This window comes from Embiotoca jacksoni, unplaced genomic scaffold (assembly GCF_022577435.1).
Source record: "Embiotoca jacksoni isolate LCO1_2020_lvr unplaced genomic scaffold, fEmbJac1.0.p SCAF_72, whole genome shotgun sequence".
NCBI lineage: Eukaryota > Metazoa > Chordata > Actinopteri > Embiotocidae > Embiotoca > Embiotoca jacksoni.
Genome location: NW_027185428.1, coordinates 953,923 through 979,726, shown reverse-complemented (window position 1 = coordinate 979,726; position 25,804 = coordinate 953,923). Strand labels below are relative to the sequence as shown.

At 44.6% G+C, this 25,804-nt stretch overlaps 1 protein-coding gene and 1 pseudogene across 1 annotated transcript; both read left to right on the top strand.

Annotated features, from left to right (window-relative positions):
* Positions 1-762: 762 nt before the first annotated feature.
* LOC138215314 (gamma-crystallin M3-like) lies at positions 763-1,689 on the top strand (annotated as a pseudogene).
* A 16,031-nt stretch (positions 1,690-17,720) lies between these two features.
* Positions 17,721-18,469, top strand: LOC138215299 (gamma-crystallin M3-like). Its single transcript, XM_069177380.1, has 3 exons — positions 17,721-17,735; positions 17,865-18,104; positions 18,191-18,469. The coding sequence occupies exons 1-3, from the start codon at positions 17,721-17,723 to the stop codon at positions 18,467-18,469; spliced, it is 534 nt and encodes a 177-aa protein (XP_069033481.1).
* Positions 18,470-25,804: the final 7,335 nt, after the last annotated feature.

Sequence of the window (25,804 nt, the reverse complement as noted above, 5' to 3'; positions counted from 1 at the left end):
GATCTCAGCATGATGTCTATCTTCTGAGGATCTTCTGGTCTACTTCACTTTGTCAGGCAGGTCCTATTGAAGTGATTTCTTGATTGAGAACAGGTGTGTCAGTAATCAGGCCTGGGTGTGACTGGAGAAATTGAACTCAGGTGTGATAAACCACATTTAAGTTATGTTTTAACAGGAAGGGGCAAACACTTTTTCAGACAGGGCCATGTGGGTTTGGATTGTTTTTCTCCCTTAGTAATAAAATCCTTCATTTAAAAACTGCATTTTGTGTTTACTTGTGTTATCTTTGACTAATATTTAAATTTGTTTGGTGATCTGAAACATTTAAGTGTGACAGACATGCAAAAAAAATTGGAAATCAGGAAGGGGGCAAACACTTTTTCACACCACTGTATGTCTCAATTGAAGAGCATGCTAGATATAGAATATATTCACTGTTTTACCTTGCTGTCCAACAAGAAACTATGCCAGTATACTGCTGTCTTCAAAGCCTCCAAACTCCCTTCACAAAAACAAAAATTTTACCAGATAGAACAAGCGGGTTTCTAGTGTGCTTCAATTGGTTAGTTTGACGAAGTGATTGTGGGACTTTGATGTCAGTTCTGATCCAAGCTAACGAGGTAATACACCAGCAAAGTCCCATATTAGGTCAAACAATCTAGTTAGATTGAAGATACTGGTATACCAGTGCACCAGTCAGTTGACTGGTGCACTGGTATACCAGCTACTACCGTGCTCCGTCAGGTAGAATTACTGTGAGTGATGTCACGGCTGCAGTTCCCACAATTGAAAGGTCTGTTTGACTGCAAGATAAAGCAGTGAGCCAATCACAAAAAGGGGGTACTTCCTCCAATACTTCTTCGATCTTTTGGTTTGTTCGGTCCAAAAGCGCATTTTGCTACATTGAAAGCAAAAAACAAAGGCTACATAGATGCAGTAATTTGGTCGTAAGATTCAATAGCGAGAACTATTTCCATCAGGTTTAAGATTGGTAATCGAGTTCTGTTTGCTCTCTTGGATTCTAGATCATCTTCTACGAGGACAAGAACTTCCAGGGTCGCTCCTATGAGACCAGCAGCGACTGCTCTGACATGTCCTCCCACCTGAGCAGGTGCCATTCCTGCAAGGTAGAGAGTGGCTGCTTCATGGTCTACGACCATCCCAACTACATGGGTCAGCAGTATTTCCTGAGGAGGGGAGAATACTCTGACTACCAGCATATGGGTTTTGGTGACTGCATCAAGTCCTGTCGAATGATCCCCATGGTATGGCACTCAGACAGCAAGACATTCAGATATACAGAAATACAAAGTATGTCTCTCACGTAATTTGGCAACTAAAAGATGTCCATCAAATTGACTCATCAGTGTATTGTCTTATAACAGCACAAAGGATCCTACAAAGTAAGGATCTACGAGAGGGAGAACTTTGGAGGTCAGATGCACGAGCTGATGGACGACTGTGACAACATCCAGGACCGTTACCAAATATCCGACTGCCAGTCGTGCCATGTGATGGACGGCCACTGGCTGATGTACGAGCAGCCCAACTTCAGAGGCAGGATGATGTACTTGAGGCCCGGAGAGTGCAAGAGCTTCAGGGACATGGGATATGATGGAATGAGATTCACCTCCATCAGACGTATCACTGACCTCTGTTAGCCTTATAGACAAATCTGTTTTATTTAAATCTGACCACAGAAATAAAACATTTTCATATTTAACATGCCCTACATTAATTGTGATGTTGGTTATCTATTAACTTGATTTTTTTTTGTGTGTTTCTATATTGTATTTGAATGCAAAATTAGAAAACTCAATGGAAAACGAGATCTGCTGATTGGTTTCATGACCTCAAATGTTATAATTATTTTAAATCTAAGATGCTTGTGATTATTCAAAAACATATATAGTTAAGGTATATCAGTATATCAAAAGGCATTTATGCTTCTTCTGTAGAATGAAGTAAATTTGTAGTTATAGCTGATGTTGTAGCTGTTGCTGATTGAAATTTTGACAAAAAAAAATTATATAAATGAAACTGGCTTTAAATATGGAATTATGGAATTATCTAATGCACTTTTAGCAGTATTACACAGGGAGGAGAAAAGTGCAGTTTTACTTGTTATATGTAGCATTTTACCATTTTTGGCTGATTCAAGCACAAACCATGAGGAGTGCACAGCACACTTGGATGAGTATTTAAATAAGGAATATTTAAATGAAATCGACTGACATGAACTGGCCTTTAAAAATGATGCACATATTTAAGAAGCACGGGAGACTCTCGTAACTGGAAAATCAAAAAGTAACTTCACCTTCAACTTCTTTAATGTCAATCCACCATATGACATACAGACATACAGATGGATTGAAAAAAACTTTCTCCGTCCCACTGTGTGCAAATAAAAAAGACAAAACAAGAAAAGCATAAATATGCAACAAAACAAAAATAATTAAAACTGAAAGCAGTAATGTACGGGCCCTCGTACTTCGGCGCGCCGCCTCCCCGAAGCCGCCTCCCCGAAGCCGTCCCCCCGAAGCCGTCTCCCCCAAAGCCATTTCCCCGAAGCCGTCCCCCCGAAGCCGTCTCCCCCAAAGCCATTTCCCCGAAGCCGTCTCCCCGAACTTGCGGCGCGCGAGGGACTGCGTATCCCCGCTTAAAGTTGCTATTTTTGTCTCGTTTCCTGTCTCCAGCAGGGGGCGCTGGCGAGCCGTTTGGCCTCTCCCCGAAGCCGCATCCCTGAAGCCATCCCCCTGACGTGCATCCCTTGACCTTAACTATCAACTTCCTGTGTCACGGTGAGCGAGCCGTTTGGCCACGCCCACTCGCAAAACACATATCACACGTATCGTCTCACCACGCTGGATGTATGTCACACGTTTCGTGAGGTTTCAAGCATCCTTTGACCTTAAACATCAACTTCCTGTGTCACGGCGAGACATCAAACTTTGCCGCATCGTCACGGCGATGCCCATTGACAAAGTCGAACGAATGTCTCAACATATCATCAACTACATGTTTAGGTTATTGTGACCCGACTTTAGGTTCATGTGATCAACCAGCTCGACGTAGAATGTGAAAGTATGAAAAGTGTCATTTCCAGTGGCCAACAGAAGGCGCTATGACTATGAGCGAATATTACCACACAGGGGTCTTCAGGGCGGGACTGTTATCTGTGGGTCTGTGATGTTTGGAGAAGGTCGGTCCATGTACATAAGATTTAAAGCAACTCATAGTTTCATGGCGAGACACTCAAAATGGCCACCAAGCTACGGGCACACACATCGATGAAAACGAATTATTTATACAACTTTTAATCCCAAACATGTTTTCTATCCATAGAACCTAAATTCAAGTCGGTCGGACAAAATCCCTCGGAGGAGTTCGACAAACTACGACGTGTACGAATCGCCCAAAATGGCGATTAAATTCAAAATGGTGGACTTCCTGACGAGTTGACGTAACGGTGCAATGTAACTTTTTTGTGCGTCTAGGTGTGATACACGTGTCCACCGGATTTGGTGAATTTAGGTAAATGTGGCCGCCGGGGCATCTCTTTAGGGGGCGCTCTCGAGCCGTGTGGCCACGCCCACTCGCGATTCCACTAGAATATGACATTTTTCGCCGGGAGACATATGTGTATCCACTTTCATGAGTTTTTGAATATGATAAAGCCTCCAAAAAAGCGAATCACTTTACGTAAGGAGAAAAAGAAGTACATTTTCATGAAAAATTAAAACGGTAAGCAGTGATGTACGGGCCCTCGCACTCCGGCGCGCCGCCTCCCCGAAGACGCCTCTCCCCGACGTGCAGCGCGCGGGGGACCGCGTATACCCGCTTAAAGTTGCTATTTTTGACTCGTTTCCTGTCTCCAGCAGGGGGCGCTGGCGAGTCGTTTGGCCACACCGACTTGCAAAACACATCAGATGTATGGTCTCACCACGCCGGATGTATGTGACACTTTTTCGTGAGGTTTGAAGCATCCTTTGACCTTAAACATCAACTTCCTGTGTCACGGCGAGACATCAAACTTTGCCACATCATCACGGCGACGCCCATTGACAAAGTCGAACGAATGTCTCAATATATCATCAACTACATGTTTAGGTTATTGTGACCCGACTTTACGTTCATGTGATCAACCAGCTCGATGTCGAATGTGAAAGTATGAAAAGTGTCATTTCCAGTGGCCAACAGGGGGCGCTATGACTATGAGCGAATATTACCCCACAGGGGTCTTCAGGGTGGGGCTGTTATCATACCTGTGATGTTTGGAGAAGGTCGGTCCATGTACATAAGATTTAAAGCAACTCGTAGTTTCATGGCGAGACACTCAAAATAGCCACCATGCTACGGGCACACACATCCATGAAAACGAATTATTTATACAACTTTTAATCCCAAACATGTTTTCTATCCATAGAACCTAAATTCAAGTCGGTCGGACAAAATCCCTCGGAGGAGTTCGACAAACTACGACGTGTACGAATCGCCCAAAATGGCGATTAAATTCAAAATGGTGGACTTCCTGTCGAGTTGACGTAATGGTGCAATGTAACTTTTTTGTGCGTCTAGGTGTGATACACGTGTCCACCGGATTTGGTGAATTTAGGTAAATGTGGCCGCCGGGGCATCTCTTTAGGGGGCGCTCTCAAGCCGTTTGGCCGCGCCCATTCGCAACTCCACTAGAATATGAAATTTTTCACCGGGAGACAAATGTGTATCCACTTTCATGAGTTTTTGAATAAGATAAAGCTTCTAAAAAGGCAAATCACTTTATGTAAGAAGAAGAAGTAGAACATTTTTACGAAATACAATCGGGCTTTCACACCGATTCTCGGTGCTCAGGCCCTAATTAAAACAGACAACGTAGTGCAACAACAGATGTAGCAGGTGAGTGCTTCCGGGGTTCCTCCTTGTCACAGATGACTCACTGAGTCACACTGTTCGTGTATAAATGCTTTTTATTCCCATTTCTGCAGCAGAAACCGATGACTGTACTGTTGTCCCAACAAACACGACAACCTTTTACATGCACACAACGATGACACAGTCAAACACCACAGTATCAGGACATAGATGGGCCGTTGCATCTGAAAACGCGCCACCATGTTGGTTGCCTTGACAACATGGTTGTCACGAGGGTGATGATTTCAGTTTCAAGTAAAACACCAAAAGTTTGTCTTTTCAAATGTAAAATTTGTTTAATTAAAATATTATTCAGGTCTCTATGGAGAACATTGGCTACACTGATAAATGATAACACTGAGCAAAAGTACAAAGGCGAGTTCCATAGAGTCAAAAACATAGTCCAGGGAATCAAAAACCAAAGTAGCAGTCCAACTGAGTAAAGGTACACAAAGGAGCAGGCAAGAGGCAAAAACACAGGTCACACACACACACACACACACACACACAGGACAACTCACAAGGAAAACCACTGGAATGAAGAGCATGGAAACTACGACGACCTGGCAAAGACAGAGGGGAAGGACACATATTGGCGGCGAGATAATCGGACACAGGTGCAAAACAATCACAAAGGTGGTGAACACAAGGGACCGTGAAGATGTCTGAAATGAGAGTGGCGAGTATTTCAAAATAAAACAGGAAATTAAACTAAACTGAAACTAGAAAAAAAAAAATACAGAGAACTTAACAGACATGGCAAGATGTGACGTATGAAGGTGGATCAATAAGTTCAGAGACGGCTCCTCTTGCCTGCAAATGTACCCATTGTGAGTAAGTCCCTCCAAGTTTCGCCGCTTGATCAAAATCAGCACCGAGTTACCTTTGCTTCCGTGGGCAGCGGTCCTGGTGCATCAGGTGATGGGGAGCTACAACTGCGCTGTGAGCGGGTCTGTTGTCATGTTGGAGAACCCTGTTGCCATAGTGCCACAACACAGGTCATTTGCTCTGAATGTTTTTACTCAGATTGTCACAGTAGATATCACAGTGTTGACAATCTGACCCTCGGGGACAAATTCACAGTGAACAGCCCTGTAAATGTCAAACAAAATGGTTCTCCTGACCAGATGCGCTTTTTCCGGAGACATTCCCCTTTGGAAATGCAAATGTCACTCAAAACACCGCGTCTGGCTCATTGCTTCATTGCTGTGGGCTTCCTGAAACATTTTGAGGGTCTCCATTGACTATTTCTAGAGTTTGTCACAAAATTTGGGCGGCACGGTGGTGCAGTGGTTAGCACTGTCACCTCACAGCAAAAAAGGTTCCGGGTTCGAATCCGGTCCTGGGCCTTTCTGTGCGGAGTTTGCATGTTCTCCCTGTGCTTGCGTGGGTTCTCTCCGGATTCTCCGGCTTCCTCCCATCATCCAAAAACATGCACCTCAGGTCAGGTTACCTGGCGCCGCGCTAGTGGCAGCCTGCTGCAGCATCTCCCCCGAGAGCCCCCCTGCTGTAGCGAAGAAATTTCCCCTCGGGGATTAATAAAGTGTATAAATCAAAAAAAAAATTTGATGTTCAGCCTCTGATAAATGTCCACGGTGAAAATGCTGTGCGAACAGATCAGCACTTACAAAAATGTGTGTAACTCAGGTGCTGATGATGATCAAGTGGTTCATATGTATGAATATAATGTTATATGACAATGTCATTTTATCACATGCAGATCAACCTGTTGTTAAGTGCAAAAATACCAAAAGAACAAAATAGGTTTAGCAAGCCAGCTATTCTCTATTGCCTGCCAACAGCTATCTAATTAAATAGCAATTCACCTCTAATACTACAGTAGATTTTTGTACTTACAACTTAAAAAGAAATGGAGTTCCACTAATTTAGAAGAATTTCACCTGCCTGGAAGTATAGTCTAATATTATATAAGAAAGCTCTTCGTAAGACCAGAACTTTATATTATTCATCATTAATAGAGGACAACAAAAACAACCCCAGGTTTCTTTTCAGCACTGTAGCAGGCTGACAAAGAGTCCCAGTTCTGTTGAGCCCTCTATTCCTTCAGCTCTCAGCAGTAATGACTTCATTAACTTCTTTACTAATAAAATTCTTACTATCAGGGAGAGAATCGGGTCGACCCTTCCTGACACCATCACTGATGTGATGTTAAGCACAGCCGCCCTGAAAGCAACTGTAGGACCAGATGTAAACTTGGAACATTTCTCTCCTGTTGTGAGGTGTATTTCCAACGAACCCAAACGCAGACAACAGCAGAATCTCTGGTGAACCAAGCTCTTTATTTCTCCTCAGTCTGGGTAACAAACAGGATGCACACAAACAGTCCGAGTTCGTTTGCGTGGGTCCGCGCAACTCCACTCCGCGATGCAGCTGGCAGGCTGACGAACAGGCAGGCGGCCAGCATGGGGCGTTGTTCACCGAGGGAATCCCAGGGTTCTCCTCAGCACGTGAGTAGTCGGACGGCGGCCTGGGGAATCCCGAGTCTTCTCCACCAGCGCAGCTGATTGGCTGGATCGACTGTGTGACGTCCGCGACTCGACACAGGATAGCCAAACCTTCGACAGCTGATCTCCGAGGAAACTGGAAGGTCTCTTCGTGCAGGTGATACCCATGGCTCGACACTGGATGGAATAGGCAGGGTCAACTGTGTGACGCTCGAAGCTCGACACAGGATTGCAGCAGATGATCTCCTTGGAACGATCTGGAATCTTCTTCGTTCAGGTGATGCCCGTGGCTCCACACTGAACGGCAGGAAACAGATGGGGTCAGAACCGGAATCTCAGACAGGGAGACGGACAGACTTACGGGACGGGATGTTGGGTAGGCAACAGACGAACTGACACTGGGAAGGCAGGAGACCGGGGTATTAGTAGCAGCCGGAGGTGATCACCTGAATGCAGCACAGCTGTGCTGCCAGAGAGAGGCGCGGCAGTGGGCAGTACTCAGAGGAGGGTACTGCGGAGGAAAAAACAGACAGGGGAATGACAGGACACCGGAGGAGAGGTGATCGGGGGTTAAACAGGGGAAAACACACTAGGAACAGACAGGAATCCTAACACTCTTTTGTTGAGCTCTCTGAGTTAACTAGAATTATTTCTTCATCTGGATCCTCTAGCTGTCTGTTAGATCTCATCCCAACTAAACTTTTTAAGGAAGTCTTCCCTTTAATTAATACTTCCACATTAGATCAGATCAACCTATCTATTGTAACCAGCTATGTACCGCAGGCTTTTAAAGTGGCTGTAATTAACCCTTTACTTAAAAAGCAGACTCTTGATCAGCTGTTTTAGGAAACTACAGACCAATTTCCAACCTGACGTTTATTTCTAAAATCCTTGAAAAAGTTGTTGCAAATCAACTTTGTGATCATTTACAAAGGAATGATCTGTTTGAAGATGTTCAGTCTTTAGAGTTCATCATAGCACAGAAACAGCTCTGGTGAAAGTTACTAACGACCTTTTATTAGCCTCAGATAATGGACTCGTCTCTGTACTTGTTCTTCTGGACCTCAGTGCTGCTTTTGATACGATTGATCATACGATGTTATTACAGAGATTAGAAGACATTACGAGGATTAAAGGAACTGCATTAGACTGGTTCAAATCCTACTTATCAGATAGATTCCAGTTTGTCCATGTCAACAATGAGTTTTCCAGACAAACAAGAGTTAGTTATGGAGTTCCACAAGGCTCAGTGTTAGGCCCAATACTTTTTACTTTGTACATGCTTCCATTAGGAGATGTCATCAGGAAGCACTGCATCAACTTCCATTGTTATGCAGATGACACTCAGCTATATCTTTCTATAAAACCAGATGAAACTAATCAGTTAGTAACACTTGAAGCCTGTCTAAAAGACATAAAGGCCTGGATGACCAAAAACTTCCTGCTTCTAAATTCAGACAAAACAGAAGTTCTTGTACTTGGTCCTAAACACCTCAGAAACTCTTTCTGTAATCACGTAGTTACTCTAGATGACGTTGTCTTGGCCTCCAGTAAAACTGTGAGGAACCTTGGAGTCATCTTTGATGAGGATTTGTCCTTTAGACACCATATAAAACAAATCTCCAGAACTGCTTTCTTTCATCTACGTAATATTAATAAAATCAGGAAAATCCTTCCTCAGCGTGATGCAGAAAAACTCATCCATGCGTTTGTTACTTCTAGACTAGATTCTTGTAATTCCTTGTTGTTAGGATGTCCACATTACTCATTAAAAACCTGCAGCTGATCCAAAATGCTGCAGCAAGAGTACTGACAGGATTTAGCAAGAGAGATCATATTTCTCCAGTTTTATCTTCTCTTCACTGGCTTCCTGTGAAATCAAGAATAGCATTTAAAATTCTCTTGATGACTTACAAAGCTCTACATGACCAGGCTCCATCATATCTTAGAGATCTTATAGAACCATATAATCCCAGCAGAGCACTTCTCTCTCAGTACGCTGGTCTACTTGTGGTTCCTAGAGTTTCCAGAAGTAGAATGGGAGGCGGAGCTTCAGTTTTCAGGCTCCTCCCCTGTGGAACCAGCTCCCAGTTTGTGTTGGAGGGGCAGAAACCCTCTCTAGCTTTAAGATTAGACTCAAAACGTTCCTTCTTGATAAAGCCTATAGTTAGGGCTGGCTCAGGTAGACCTGAACCAACCCTTAGTTATGCTGTTATAGGCCGAGGCTGCTGGAGGACCTCGTTACATGCTGAGCTTCTTTTCTTTCCTCCTACTCTTTAACTGACTCATACCTCACCATCTTTTTCTCTCCCTGTGCTATTATATGCTAGTCTTTGCTTACAATAATACAATATATGTATGCCATATTATATTTCTTATGTGCAATCTCATATTAATCAATTGTTACTCCTCAGGCGTATGCAACAGGCTGTGCCTATATAGGTCAGCAATACTGATGTGGTCAGCATACTGCTGTGCAAAACAACAAGGACACCGGGTACGGTATGGAACGGTTGATTTACAACCGTTAGTTTCACCTCCTATTTTTCTTATCTCTTCTGAGTCATAAAACAGGACCAAGCTGCTAAAGACGACCCCCCTCAACAAATCAACAGAGGGCAGCTCAACTGCACATGGCACTGTGTTTTTGTACTACAAAAAGACTGGGTCAGGGAGAGACAGTCAGTCAGACTTCATGAACTGACACACTTTGTTGCGGTCAGGGAAACATAGTCTGGACCCAGATCTCTGTAAACTGATTATTCTGCGGCTGTTAAATAAACACCTTGAAGCCTGACATCTTCTCCTATTGCCTCATTAAAGAACACGCAGGACTGGGGGCTTACACATATTGGCTTTGTACTAGCAGGAGCCCAAGTCCAACACCCATAGTTTCTTCTTATTATCTGTTGTCTCCATTCAGTTCCTTCACTCGTGTAGTTTCTGTTTTCTTTTCCAGATGTCCCGTCATGGAGCTGCATGTCTCTGCGCTTGTCGTCTCCACCAACAGTTCTTCTCTTCTATCTCTATGCTGTCCTTTTCTCTCTCTGCTCTCCTCTCACCCCAACCGATCAAGGCAGATGGCCGCCCACCTCTGATCCTGGTTCTGTCGGAGGTTTCTTCCTGTTAAAGGGAGTTTTTCCTTCCCTCTGTTGGAGGTTTTTCTCCCTTAAAAAGAAGATTTATTTTTTTTCCCTCCTAGTTTATGTGTGAATTGTTGGGTTTCTCTGTATAATTTTTTTTTTTTTTTAATAGTACTCTATTAATCCCCGAGGGGAAATTTCTTCACTACAGCAGGGGGGGCTCTCAGGGGGGGAGCTGCTGCAACAGGCTGCCACTAGCGCGGCGCCAGGTAACCTGACCTGAGGTGCATGTTTTTGGATGATGGGAGGAAGCCGGAGAACCCGGAGAGAACCCACGCAAGCACAGGGAGAACATGCAAACTCCGCACAGAAAGGCCCAGGACTGGATTCGAACCCCGAACCTTTTTGCTGTGAGGCGACAATGCTAACCACTGCACCACCATGCCTCCCAATAATGTTGTAAAGTCTTGCTGTAAGGACTTTAATGTGTTAAGTGCCATGAAATAACCTATGCTGTGATTTGGCGCTATATAAATAAAATTGAATTGAATTAAGAAGAAGAGGATATCAGTGTTGGTGATGTTGCCTGCTCACTTGAATGGGAATTGCTCCTCTGGTAAATAGACCAAAATTGTTTTCTAGCCTTCGGGTTTGCTTCCATGTTGTGTTTCCGAGTTCCTGCTTGGCCATTGGAGGTTTCATTATAATGATATCACAAAGAACAGTAATAAAAAATAACCTTACATTTAGAGGTGTTCCGTCAACACTGAGATCTCTTTTTACAATTGAGCATGAGAGGAAAAAGTACAAAATAATGCTTTTCACCGTTTGAGCACTATTTTCAAGTTCATTTCAGTACCTTCACTTTTAAGCTCATCTTGGTCATTGTTGGGGCAAATCGTTTATGGTATATCTTGTTTTTTCAGGACAGTCTAGGTCATCCAGTTCTGTCATCATTTACTTTGATAATACTTAGAGATTTTTTAAATGAGCTTTTACATCAAGGGAAAATGTGTATGTTTTTACATGTATCTCAGCATTCAATTTTGTCAGTAGAGATATCTTTTTATTATCACATCAATGATGATGTGTCCCAGTGCATCCAGAGGATTTATCTTACACATTGAGGTCTGGCCCAGCCAGTGACACCCAGGAGCAAACTGGGTGACAACCAAGAACAGTTTGGTGACGACTGGAAAGACAGTTGACAGCACAGAGCTCCCCAACCTGTGTCCTTCGTGAGGAAGAACCCAAGATATGGAAAGGCCTTCTGAGACATACAGTGGGTATGGAAAGTATTCAGACCCCTTTAAATTTTTCACTCTTTGTTTCATTGCAGCCATTTGCTAAAATCAAAAAAGTTCATTTTATTTCTCATTAATGTACACTCAGCACCCCATCTTGACAGAAAAAAACAGAAATGTAGAAATTTGTGCAAATTTACTGAAAAAGAAAAACTGAAATATCACATGGTCATAAGTATTCAGACCCTTTGCTGTGACACTCATATTTAACTCACATGCTGTCCATTTCTTCTGATCCTCCTTGAGATGGTTCTACTCCTTCATTGGAGTCCAGCTGTGTTTAATTAAACTGATTAGACTTGATTAGGAAAGGCACACACCTGTCTATATAAGACCTTACAGCTCACAGTGCATGTCAGAGCAAATGAGAATCATGAGGTCGAAGGAACTGTCCAAGGAGCTCAGAGACAGAATTGTGGCAAGGCACAGATCTGGCCAAGGTTACAAAATAATTTCTGTAGCACTCAAGGTTCCTAAGAGCACAGTGGCCTCCATAATCCTTAAATGGAAGAAGTTTGGGACGACCAGAACTCTACCTAGACCTGGCCGTCCAGCCAAACTGAGCAATCGTGGGAGAAGAGCCTTGGTGAGAGAGGTAAAGAAGAACCCAAAGATCACTGTGGCTGAGCTCCAGAGATGCAGTAGGGAGATGGGAGAAAGTTCCACAAAGTCAACTATCACTGCAGCCCTCCACCAGTCGGGGCTTTATGGCAGAGTGGCCCGACGGAAGCCTCTCCTCAGTGCAAGACATATGAAAGCCCGCATAGAGTTTGCCAAAAAACACATGAAGGACTCCCAGACTATGAGAAATAAGATTCTCTGGTCTGATGAGACCAAGATTGAACTTTTTGGCGTTAATTGTAAGCGGTATGTGTGGAGAAAACCAGGCACTGCTCATCACCTGCCCAATACAATCCCAACAGTGAAACATGGTGGTGGCAGCATCATGCTATGGGGGTGTTTTTCAGCTGCAGGGACAGGACGACCGGTTGCAATTGAAGGAAAGATGAATGCGGCCAAGTACAGAGATATCCTGGAAGAAAACCTCTTCCAGAGTGCTCTGGACCTCAGACTGGGCCGAAGGTTCACCTTCCAACAAGACAATGACCCTAAGCACACAGCTAAAATAACAAAGGAGTGGCTTTGGAACAACTCTGTGACCATTCTTGACTGGCCCAGCCAGAGCCCTGACCTAAACCCAATTGAGCATCTCTGGAGAGACCTGAAAATGGCTGTCCACCAACGTTCACCATCCAACCTGACGGAACTGGAGAGGATCTGCAAGGAAGAATGGCAGAGGATCCCCAAATCCAGGTGTGAAAAGCTTGTTGCATCATTCCCAAGAAGACTCATGGCTGTACGAGCTCAAAAGGGTGCTTCTACTCAATACTGAGCAAAGGGTCTGAATACTTATGACCATGTGATATTTCAGTTTTTCTTTTTTAATAAATTTGCACAAATTTCTACATTTCTGTTTTTTTCTGTCAAGATGGGGTGCTGAGTGTACATTAATGAGAAATAAAATGAACTTTTTTGATTTTAGCAAATGGCTTCAATGAAACAAAGAGTGAAAAATTTAAAGGGGTCTGAATACTTTCCGTACCCACTATACACCCAGGAGATGCTGAGAGGGGGATCACCAATAGGACAGACACAAGGCTACTGACCCATGTAAAAACATCATGACTACAAATGTAAGATACAGCTGGGGACAGTTGTGTACGAACCAACGCAGCCTCCAGATCGATCAGGCCAGAATGACATGGCTTGTCTCTGCAGAGCCGAGTAGCACAGGAAGAGGAGGAGGAGGGAGAGAGCCAGGATGCTGCTGCATTCCTTCCCAACTTCTTTGGCTTTACTAAAACGCTACTTGAGGACAAGAGCAGTGCCCATCAGCAGAGTAAGTAAACCAATTTCTATACGACACCATGAGCAATCCAATGAGGGAACAGGAGCTCTAACCCAACAAAGTGCTCATCAGCCCAGCTCCTCCAAACAAAGATTTCAGCTTGAGGGAGCCAAGTCTGAAGGAGTTTGAGGATGCGCCAGGGCCAAGTGGCATACCCTACATAGTGTCTGAGCATTGCCCGGTGCTCCTCCGACACTTATGGAAGATCTTAAAAGGTGATATTGCGTATGTGGAGGGTTGCCAATGGTGGAGTTACCTGAGGGAGTTTGGATCCCTAAAGAGGAAAAGTCAGACAATATCAACCAGTTTTGCTCAATCTCGCTGCTGAATGTCAAAGGGGTTTTTCAGCATCATCTCCCAAAGACTGTCTGAGTTTCCCTCTCCTGCTCCTCATCTTTTCTTGATCTCATGATGTTTTCCACTGGGGGTTAAAGGATAGCGCTTAGGAAAGGACTTGGGAGGTAATTCTTTGACTATTTGACTGCATTCTATATATATATATATATATATATATACACACACTATATACCCTTTGTTCATTCTTTTTGACTCCTGCCATGTGGGGTGTGCATTGCATGATTTCAATCATTATTAAATTAAATTCTCAAGTAACTTATGATCCCCAAGTCTACTTCATCCATCTGCAATGGGTCTCCCCAAAAGTTTTAAAACTTGACATTGTGCAAACCAACTGTTGCATCAGCTCTGGGTGGCTGGTCTTACACAATCTTGCAGGTGACGCTGCCAGATGTGGTGATCGGGAACTGGCGTGGTTACAAGTGGTCTGCAGTTGAGGCCAGTTGGAGGTACTGTCAGAATTTGGCAAGTCTAGAAACAAGTTAAGGCTCTACAAATAGGCCTGCAATCTGAGAGTAAAGTACTCTGTCATTTTCTTACAGACCTCACAGTACTCGACTATCCCAACAGAGCTTGGTCATTGATGGCTTTGTACTAGTTCCTATCAGTGCTCCTGCTGCAGCATTTTGGATGAACTGGAGGGAATTATTGGGATATTCTGATTAAAAAAAAAAAACTACAAGTCCAGCCTCAAAGTGTTATGAGATTGCAGGATGCAGACCCAAGTGCAAACAGAGGTGTAATTAGAATGAAGTAAATGATAGTTTTATTGTTATAGGTGTGGTAGATGAATGAATGGAAAGCCGTAGTTTCCTCAGAGAGTGGAGAAGGAGGCGGAGAGTTTATCTCATCCCAATTTACAGGCAGAAATTAAAGTCAGTTAAGCCTGTGGTCAAGACTGTGAGAAGATGGGCCAATGAGTCACAGCTGGAACTACAGGCTGCTTTGGCTGCACTGATTGGAGTGTTTTTGAGGCTGCAGCTACAGACTTGATGACCTCACCGACACTGTGACATCTACATCAGTTTCTGTGAGGACGTGTGTGTCGACCAAAACCTTCTGCACATACAACGACAAACCCTGGTTGAAGGTAAAACTCGGGCAGCTCCGTCAGGCCAAGGAGGAGGGAGGAGGCAGCTTTCAAATTCTCTCACCCACCCGGATATCAAACAACCTCCTACTCCCCCTGCCACACCAAGCTCTTCCAGCTCACCGTGTCAGCGGATCACAAACGTCCTGACTGACAGGACGCAGCAGGTGAGGCTAGGAAACTTCACATCCAGCACCTGGACCATCATCCCTGGCGCCCCCCAGGGGTGTGTGCTCTCCTCACTGCTCTTCTCCCTCGACGGGAGGTTGAACAGCTGGTTCTCTCATGCAGTCAGAACCACCTGGAGCTGAACCCACCCAACACTGTGGAGATGACAGTGAACTTCAGGAGGAGCCCCCCAACACCATCCTCAATAACACAGTGTCTGCTGTGGAAACCTTCAGGTTTCTGGGATCCACAATCTCCCAGAACATCAACTCCCTCATCAAGAAAGCCCAGCAACAGATGTACTTCCTGCTGCAGCTCAGGAAGCTCAACCTGCCCCAGGAACTGCTGATTCGGTTCTACTCAGCCATAATTCAGTCTGTTCTCTGCACCTCCGTCACCATCTGGTTTGACTCGGCCACCAAACAGGAACCGACTACAACAGACAGTCAGGACTGCAGAGAACATCATTGGTGCTGACCTGCCCTCCATTCAGGACTTCTACACAGAGAGTCAAGAAATGGGCCGGTAGCATCTCTGCAGATCATCCCCCCCTGGACACCCGCTGTTCCAGCTCCTCCCGTCTGGGAGGCGCTACAGAGCACTGTAAACAGTTTTTATCCGCAGGCCATCACTGTTTATTTATTTCTGTTTTTGCACAATAAAAGAGAAGTTACAACCAGAGTCAAATTCCTTGTCTGTATAAACGTACCTGGCCAATAAAGTCAATTCTGAGAGACTGGAGGTGTTCAGAGTCCACTCAGTGTGTGGGAAAGTGTCTTACTAGGAGCAGAGTCTGCGCAGTCCACAGACAGGGTAGTCCAGGCTGGGCCGGAGGAGTGGCTCCGTGCTCGGTCACCACAGCAGCAGGCGGCAGGTGAAGAGTCGGGGGCTGCTGCAGCAGGGTGAGGCGGCAGGTTATGAACAGGTGATCTCCAAAGATCTACGCTGGACACTAGTTTGTCAACTGGTGGCCTCCGTGAACCAACACAGGACTTCAGAGTTCGTTGACTGAGTGGTCTCTGTGGACCGATGCAGGACAGCAGGTAAGTCAAGCCGTTGAGAATACAGGGCTGGCGGGCTGGCTGGCTGGCTGGCTGGCTGGCTGGCTGGCTGGCTGGCAAGTAACAGGCGAGCTGACAGAATGGACTGACGAAGGTGGAGTGCGCGACCGGGGTAGATATACAGCCAGGAGGTGATTAGTGGAATCAGGTACAGCTGTGCCAGCCAAACACCGGCTGGTAGTGGGAGGTGTCTGGAGGCGGGCAGTGGAGAAATCCACACCTTCCAGACACAGACCGAAACACAGAGCACATGGAAGACCAAAACAAACAGGGGAATGACAGAACACACAGAGAAAGGAGATCAGGGAAACAAAGGGAAAAACACAAGGTCAGACAGGGATCCTGACACGAAGTAACAAATGCATGTTTTTTCAGTGAAACTTTGAGATAGGATGTTCCTTATTTTGATGATATTGCACAGGTGAAAGTAGGCAGTCATAAAAACCTGCCTTATGTTTGAATTAAAAGACATCCTGGTCAAAAATAAGTCCAAGGCTCCTTACATTAGTGCTGGAGGCCAAGGCAATGCCATCCAGTCTAAGTATATGGTTGTGTTTCTGAGGTTTTTAGGGCCAAATACCACAAGTTGTATTCTGTCTGAAGTTAGAATCCAACAATCTCAGGTCATCCTGGTCTTTCTCTTTAAGATCTCCAGTGAGGTGACCACACAGTACTACAACATCTTAACAAGGGATTGTGCTCCCATGTCACTTGACATCAGATTTAACAATTGAAAATTGTTGTGGGAGTCCATCAAAGTAGAGCTGAGAGGTAGCATCATATCCGATGTAGCAGGTGGAAGAAATGTAAAATGCTCTTATCCTTCAGAAATATCTAAAAAAAAAATTAACATGTTTTTAAAATAATGTACATGAATTAATCCCTGGTAAAACACAGTTTTAAGCTCTGACTGTCAGTTTAGTTAATTCTAAGTTAAACGTATTTGTTGTTCACGTTTTCAATTCTGCATTCAATTTTAGCGAGCTAATTGATCATGTAAAGTAATGCAAATAATTTCCAAAACCAAATTTATTTTTTTAAATATATTCTTTTACCTTTTATACATGAGAGGTAACATTTATTGAGCCCTTGAAAGAAAGGTGTTTGTGGAAAACACGTTCCCTGTTATTCAGCAGCAAAGACAATACAAAGCGGGGCCTCTTCTCACAAATGCAACCACCGCAAATCACAATCTGTTGAAGGTCCCTTTGAATTTAACTGTACACAGGGGCCTCTGCTCCATGTTGCTCTGTCAGGAATTTGAACAATGGGGTCATATATCCTTTGGGTGCGAGGTCAGGTATAAAAGCAACAGGGGGACATCGAGAAACCTGTGCAGTCCTTTTGAGTCAAAACATCTCCAACTGTAGCCATGACCATGGGCAAGGTGTGTGCAGCTTCATCTCTTCACTTCTAACATTTCAGTCTGGTTCAAAGCTGAAGAAAATGGGGATTTCCCAAAAATCTGCAGTACAGTGGTGTCATCTGATGGTTTTCTTGTTTTTTTTTATTCCAGATCATCTTCTACGAGGACAGGAACTTCCAGGGTCGCTCCTATGAGACCAGCAGCGACTGCTCCGACATGTCCTCCTACCTGAGCAGGTGTCACTCCTGCAGGGTGGAGAGCGGCTGCTTCATGGTCTATGACCGTCCCAACTACATGGGAAACCAGTTCTTCGTCAGGAGGGGCGAGTACTCTGACTACCAGCGTATGGGCATGAGCGACTGCATCAGGTCTTGCCGCATGATCCCCATGGTAATGTAACCTGTTATTTCCTTTATATTAATACGCTGCGTGAAGAAAGATCTCTGTGATTCACTCTCATGCCTTTTAATTTACAGCACAGAGGCCAGTTCAGGATGAGGATCTACGAGAGGGAGAACTTCGGAGGTCAGATGAACGAGCTGATGGACGACTGTGACAACATGATGGATCGTTACCGCATGAATGACTGCATGTCCTGCAACGTGATGGACGGCCATTGGCTGATGTACGAGCAGGCCCAGTACAGAGGCAGGATGATGTACATGAGGCCCGGAGAGTACAGGAGCTTCAGGGACATGGGAATGAGTGGCACCAGGTTCATGAGCATGAGGCGCATCATGGACTCCTGTTATTAGAGCACCAATGTATGAAAGCATGATTTTGAATAAAATCTAGTGATTCTCTTTTAAATGAGTTTTTCTGTTATTTGTCACTCAGTGATTTGAAACACACACACAACACAGTATAAATAAAGGCTGATTATCGGCCTGGCCGATGAGTAACGGCCAATCAATGCTGAGAACTCGGCTACAGAAGAAGCTTGCTTCGCTTCAGTAACAGAGAAGTTCTCAGCAGGTCAGAGGACTGTATTTCAAAAGTCAGACAGTAGACACGGCAGAAGTTAAAAACACCACAGTCCTCTACGCTTAGGTTGAAAAAAAAACCACAATCGTGTCATATTTACTTGTTCTTCTTACAGTTTAACGACACATGTTGTGCTTCATAAAAGTTAATCTCACACCATATTGACTCGTTATCCCGTGTTTCCCGGACCACTATGTGTGGGGGTGGGGGTGGTGGGGTCGGTGGGGGTCAGCCCTGCAAATGGGACCTCCTACCCCTTCATTTCAGGGCAGTGTGAGAGTCGCTCATACATTTTTCTGTCACTGAAAATCACACTAATTTCTGTGCTGCTGCTCTTCTGTTGGCTCTGTGTATCATGAAGGGCGGTGTGTCGCTCACACAGACACACAGCGCAGCAGAACAGAGGGGACAATAAACAGCCCAAATTGTAATATACCTTCATAATAAGATTACATAGTGGCAGTATTTATTTATTTAAAGTCATTTCAATTAAGTTTTGTGTTAGAATTTGTAATTCAAAATTTTTACGTAAAGATTTAAATTTTTACTGCAAATGTATTTCAGTTTCACATATCAGTTTATCGGTGTTCTAGATTACCAACAATTGCTATTGGTCCTGAAAAGCCATATCAGTTGCTCTCTAATATCACTACATTAAAAAGCAATTAATCTCAAACCTGAAGCTACAGCCAGTAAAACCAGTCAGCTTTCAGGGTCACTATACTTGCACACCATCAGATGGCAACACTTTACCATTTTTAATCATGTTGAATCAATAAAAGCAATGACACCATTCTTGAATAACTAGTCCATATTATATATTCTTAATATGCAACATGTGCTGATAATATAACATACATATATGTAATCAAAGCAGACCTATGTTGATATCAATAATATACTGTCAGTTTAAACTGAATCAATAGGATTAATTTTAGAAGGGGAAATTAGTTTCTAACACAATAATAACATCATCAGGGTTTATTTATCATTAATAAGTGCACCTTCAACCTCCACAGTACGTATTTCTTTTCTTTTTACTGATTTCAGTGAGGCAGAAACATGCACAGTTACACAGACTCACACATCAATTAGAAAATCAAAACATTATGGAGGCTGAATTTGAGCTTGATTCAAGGAAATTAAAGTATACTATAAAGACTGTATAGGGGAATACAAGTGCAAAGACCATGTGTTCAATAATGATTTTATGTGGGACAAAAATGCTGTACAAGGCAGGCCTTTAATCTCCAAATTACTGTACAAATTAAATGTATATATTTGATCAATTATGGTCATGTTATTTAAAATTAAAGCAAAAATATATGAGTTATATAACTAGCTAACTAACATTACAGCTACTAGGGATGAGTGAGTACACTATTATCTGCAACTGTATCTGTTAACCCAACTAAATGATCTGTATCTAACAGATTGAACTGGAAGACCAACATCAACGCTGTCTACAAGAAGGGGATGAGTTGACTCTTTTTCTTGAGGAAACTTCGATCCTTTAATGTGTGCAGCAAGATGCTGGGGATGTTCTACCAGTCTGTTGTGGCCAGTGAACTGTACTTCACTGTGGTCTGCTGGGGGAGCAGCATTGGAGCCGGTGACACCAACAGACTTAACAAACTGGTTAAGAAGGCCGGCTCCATCATTGGCTGCAAACTGGACAGTCTGGAAAAGGTGGTGGAGAGGAGGACGCTGAACAAACTATTATCCATATTGGATAATCCTGACCACCCTCTCCACCTGCTGCACATGCTCCGCCCAGGTGGTGCTGTGGATGATAACATCATCGAGGTAGGCAGCAGCATATGCAGCATGCGGACGCAGCACCTGGTCCATGAGGCATTGGAAAGTGGCTGGGACACCGAACAACCCAAAGGGAAGTGTGGTGAATTGGTATAACCCAAACGGAGTGGAAAAGGCCGTTTTTTCCTTGGACTCTGGCGAGAGAGGAATCTGCCAGTAGCCCTTGGTTAAATCTAGTGTCATAAAAAAACACGCAGTGCCTAGTCAGTCCAGGAGTTTGTCGACCCGGGTCATTGGGTACGCATCAAATTGTGACACATCAATCACCCTGCGATAGTCCACACAGAAACGTCTAGATCCATCCTTCTTGACCACAAGAACAATGGGGCTACACAACGCACTGTTGGACTCTTCTATTACCCCCATCTCCAGGGGTGCGACACTTTTTGCAGAAATGCTGCGCAACGGCACTGCCTCGGGATATCGTGTTGCATAATCCGCCAGGACTAACACAAAACGATATCCCCGTGCGCTCCGGTGAAATGGCCCGATGAGGTCCATGCCAATTTGTTCAAATGGGAGCTCCATTAATGGTAGAGGACGCAAAGGCGCCCTCGGAATAGCTGGCTGGTTTACCAGTTGACACTCCGGGCAGGATGCACACCAGCGGCGCACATCCCCCCGGATACCCGGCCAATAAAATCAGGTCATTATCCTGTCCAGTGTTTTGTCATATCCCATGTGGCCATCCATAGGGTTATAGTGAGCCGCCTGGAAAATTATTTCCCGGTAGCTTTTCGGCACCAACAACTGGGTGTTTTCCTGTCCTGTTTGAGTTTCATGACTCACTCTATACAGCCTGTCCCTAATCTCTGAAAAGTGCGGATATGACTGTGCAGCGTCAGGGCGCACCAACTGACCATCAATTCGTATCACTTGGTCAAAGGCAACACGTAGAGTATCATCACGAGACTGCTCAAGTGGAAAATCCTCAATGGAGTGTAATCCGGGAACTGGTGGAGTCTCCATAGGAGGCTCTGCCGATTCCCACTCCCTGTCTGCAGTGTCGGACAACCTCGCGTGAACGCTGAGCACCGCACACATCCGGCATGTCCCTGTCAGTCGTGAACGCATCGCCGCACACTGCCTCATTAACTTTGGAAACCCCGTATCTGTCCCCAAGATTAGGGGATGCGTGAGGCAGGAGCGAACAGCAACCTTCACTTTATGCTTTTTTCGCCGTATATAATCTCCACTGACACCACTGGATAATCGTGAACATCCCCATGCACACACTTAATTTTCATCCATAAAGTCTCCACCAATGCCCTGGGCCGAACCAGACTCTGGTAAATCATAGACAGCATACAGCCAGAATCCGACTGCCGTCCCCCTGACCGCTGGGATGGACCGCGAGGTGGTCCTCTGCCAGGGTGATGGCGGCCTCCAGCGTCGCAGGTCGGTGGCAGCGGACCCACGCCAGCGTCCTGGCCGGCACACTCTCCATAAACTGATCGACAACCACTTTCTCGACCACCGCCTGTGCTCCTCCTGCGCTCCACGGCTGCAGCCATCTGGTCGTCATGTCCTTCAGGCGCTGCACGAACGCAAAGAGCCGGTCCCCAGGCCTCAGCCTGACCTCACAGAAGTTCTTGCGATGGTCCTCGGGGGACAGGCCCAGCTGGTCCATGATGGCCCTCTTGACATCTGTGTAGACGTGTCTAGTCCCCAGAGGCAGCCCCAAGGCCGCTGTCTGTGCCTCCCCCGTCAGGAGAGGCAAGAGCCGTACCGTCCACTCTGCTGCCGGTCAGGCACACGGCCCCGCCATCGCCTCGAACATCTCGAGGAAGGATTGGACCTCGTCTGCCGGGGTCATCTTGTGCATAGTCACCCCTGACAATGCTGAGGGCCCCAGCGCCGGTGGAGCTGCAGCTGGCCAGGCCGCGAGCTGCTCCAGTGCGCGGGCTTGCCGCTGCACCTGGGCCTGAAGCGCCCCTAGGAGCTGTCTAGTCGCCTCCGCCTGATCGCGCTGCATGGCCACGATCCCCCTCAACAACTGCCCCAGCGCAATGACTGGCTGTGCTGGCATCTCTGTATGCTGCCCGTCAGACTCCATGTGGCGTCCCCACTTTGGGCACCAGTGTAACAAGTCTGTGTTACCGTTTGTGGGTTCCTCTGACACAAAGCACACTCCAACCACTGATCTCTGTTCAAAAGGGTTTATTTACACGATAAATCCACCTATCACCATGCCCGCGCTCTGCTGCCGTGCCTCCTAGCGCTGGTCACGTCCCTTTGTCTCCACACCGGAGGAGCCTCCTTGTACTGCACCCCTCTCCGGTGTCTCACTGCTCACTTTATAGGAGAGAGACAATCAGTCAAAATCCAGCTCAGCTCGGCTCATTAAACCTTTCCCGGCACCATTCCCTGAACCACTCCCCCACTCTATCCCCCCTGCAGCTAAGCTAAACCACACCCCGCCATCACACATGTATATACATTTTATGTAGCATACAGCAATATGTAATCACTTCCTTTGATAATAAGTATTTCATCAGAAAATATTATTGTGAAGGCCGCTTGTTCCGGCTTCCTCCGGTGGACAGAGTTTGTTTTGGTGATGAGATGAGGGGAGGAGAGCCGTATTGACTGTAAATGAGAAGTTATTTCTGTTAATAAAGCAAGTGTTGTTTAAAATTACTTTATGCTGTTGATACTTCCAGCACACATTCTGCTGAAGAATTTTTTTTTCAAATTTCCAAAAAATTCCAAGCTCCCGCAAATATTGTGGAGTTTGCGGGAATTTGGGTTAATTATTGTGATCGCAAGATTTGCTGGAGATAAGGATGAAACAAATACTCGGCTGAAATGAGTATCTGGTACAGATAATGTACTTTCGATGAGTATGAGTATCATCTGAGTAAATGTGTCAATATCCATGTCGATGAAGGCTTTTAATAGACACTAGCTGTGTGCACACTGCTACACACAGAATATTTAGTACTACAACTATAATATTCAGTACTATAACTGTAATTTTCAGTACTACAACTTCAATGTCAGTTCTACAACTGCAATATTTAGTACCACATATATAATGTTCAATACTACAACTGCAATATTCTCAGAGTTCATATTTTAAATAAGAAAACCTTTCAAAACATCCAACAGTTGTTTTAGTTTTTACAGTGTTTAATATGACTGAACAGAAAAATATGAATGTGTATTTAATTTTGCAGAGTTTCAAATAAAATGGTGCATGATCACTATCTGGCCATTGTATTAGGCACAACTGTACAGCTGAATACAGTCAAATAAGAGCTCTGCCATGAATAATAAACATTCAACTGCAACTACCCCCCAAAAAAAGGTAAAAGCCATAATTTTCCAAAACAGACAATATTTAGATCTCAGGTGAAAATTGTAGCTGGTTCATCTTCCATCTGACAGAAAGTGTCAAAATATCAAGCTTACCTTGTTTCGAGGAGTCTCGCTTTAAAGTATCAATGTGAATTTCACTGCCTCCCAACTCCTCTCTTCGAGTGCTGATGGTGATGTTTCAATCCACTTCAGATGCTGGGCTCTGGTGGTTCAGTATCTGAAGCATCACGGCATCTCTGAAAAACACAGAAACCATGAGGGTAAAACTGTTAGACAGCACATAAACCATTTTAACAATGCACAAAAGGGCAAAGACAGGAGTAGGCTGGAGGGAAGACTGTCTGAACTACTCTGCACCAATGGGATCTCCTGCCCATCAGGTGGTTGTATCTGCTGCTCATTATATCACATTAAACTGATGCAATCTATTAGTATTTTAAACATTTTAGCAACTGATGAAATCTCTTTGGCCACACAAAATAATCTCTATGGAGAGAAATCCCTGTGTCTGAAGTACTTTACTTAGTTTTGTACACAACCCTGTTTGACCTTGTGGATCAGTGTTGATCTTATCAGGATTCCTTCCTTTAGATTCAGAAAGCTGTCCATGTTCCAGAAGGACTTTACTCATCTTCACCAGCTGTAATGAGGCCGTGATACTGGTGACCAAGTCTGTCACCACAATCTTGTGCTTCCTTTTCCTTTTAGGGTAGAAATACCATGCTAAACACTAGTCTGAATAGCACATTCAGTCAGCACAATGCTAACCAAACACGAGCTAGCTCTCTCCGTGTGCTGCTGTACTAGAGCATTTTCTCCACAGATCTTGTTGTCAGTCATCTGAGAGGCTGACTGGTATTAGAACACCCCCGCGTGCTCACTGTTCTCAAACCGAACAGGTGATTGGGTAGTTGGGCAGAGTTAAGTCAAACTTGTCCAGTTCAAGCTGACTTAACCAGTGTAAGTGTAGTGGTTTATGGACCTGGTCAAATGTGGGCTAGATGTGGAAAAAGTAGTGAAATGCCCCATTTTGCATGTTTAAAAATATAATAAAGGCTACACAAATGTGAAAGTGGGACCCCTGTGGCTCACTTTGTAGACTGCACACTGACTGAACAGAGCGCAGTGGTCTGAGTTTGATTCCAGCCAAGGCCCTTTACTGTGTGTCATACCATAACTCTCAGTTGTGGACTAACTGCTGAAAGGTGATGGCCTGCAAAGTGGAAAGACAAGCACATAACAGAGAGGCCCACTCCTTCAGCTCAAACTGCTGCAGTTTGTTCGGGCCTTTGCAATGTTTAAAGATGTCACAAAAGTGACTGACTGAAGTCCAACACCTGAACTGACACCATACTGAGCACTGATTAACGGAGAGGTTAGAAAAAGAAACACAGACAATAAAAGACGGGCACATTTCTCTCTCTCATGTTACTGCAAAGTACATTATAAATACGTGTTAATAGAACTAACCGTTGTCTTCAGGCTACGATGTAAAAACAACATCATCTTCCTCTCGTCATTTATCCTCTCTGTGTGCGCCTTCTCGTAGCCGTTCTCACACACAGCATGATGTGCTTTGAGTTACTGGCAGCATCGCAAGTGATGACTTTGGGCCTGAAAAACACCGAAAACAAATAAAAAATGTTCACAAGTCTGCAGCCAAATGTCATGTTTTCCTATGATGTTTTGTTGGTATTAAGGCTTTTTTAGTTAATACAGTGTGAGGAGAGAAAGGCAGAGCAGGCGTGCACTGGGCTGCCCAATTATCCACTGAACAACTTTAGAAAACTGAAGAAAGGCTGTCATGATTAAATATTTTTTAATCTGATAAACTTGCCCACAAACAATGTAATGTGGTCACTTGCACAAAAAAAAGTAAAATGAAAAGGTGAAGACTGTAGAGGAGCCCTCACATTGTTCTCATTTCTATCGTAGCTGTCCACGTACATCACTGGTTTAACTGTTGA

Bases quoted from the DNA above. Each gene is read 5' to 3' on its own strand.
- LOC138215299 (XM_069177380.1), top strand. The intron at 18,105-18,190 runs GTAATGTAACCT...TTTAATTTACAG, and splicing joins CTTGCCGCATGATCCCCATG to CACAGAGGCCAGTTCAGGAT.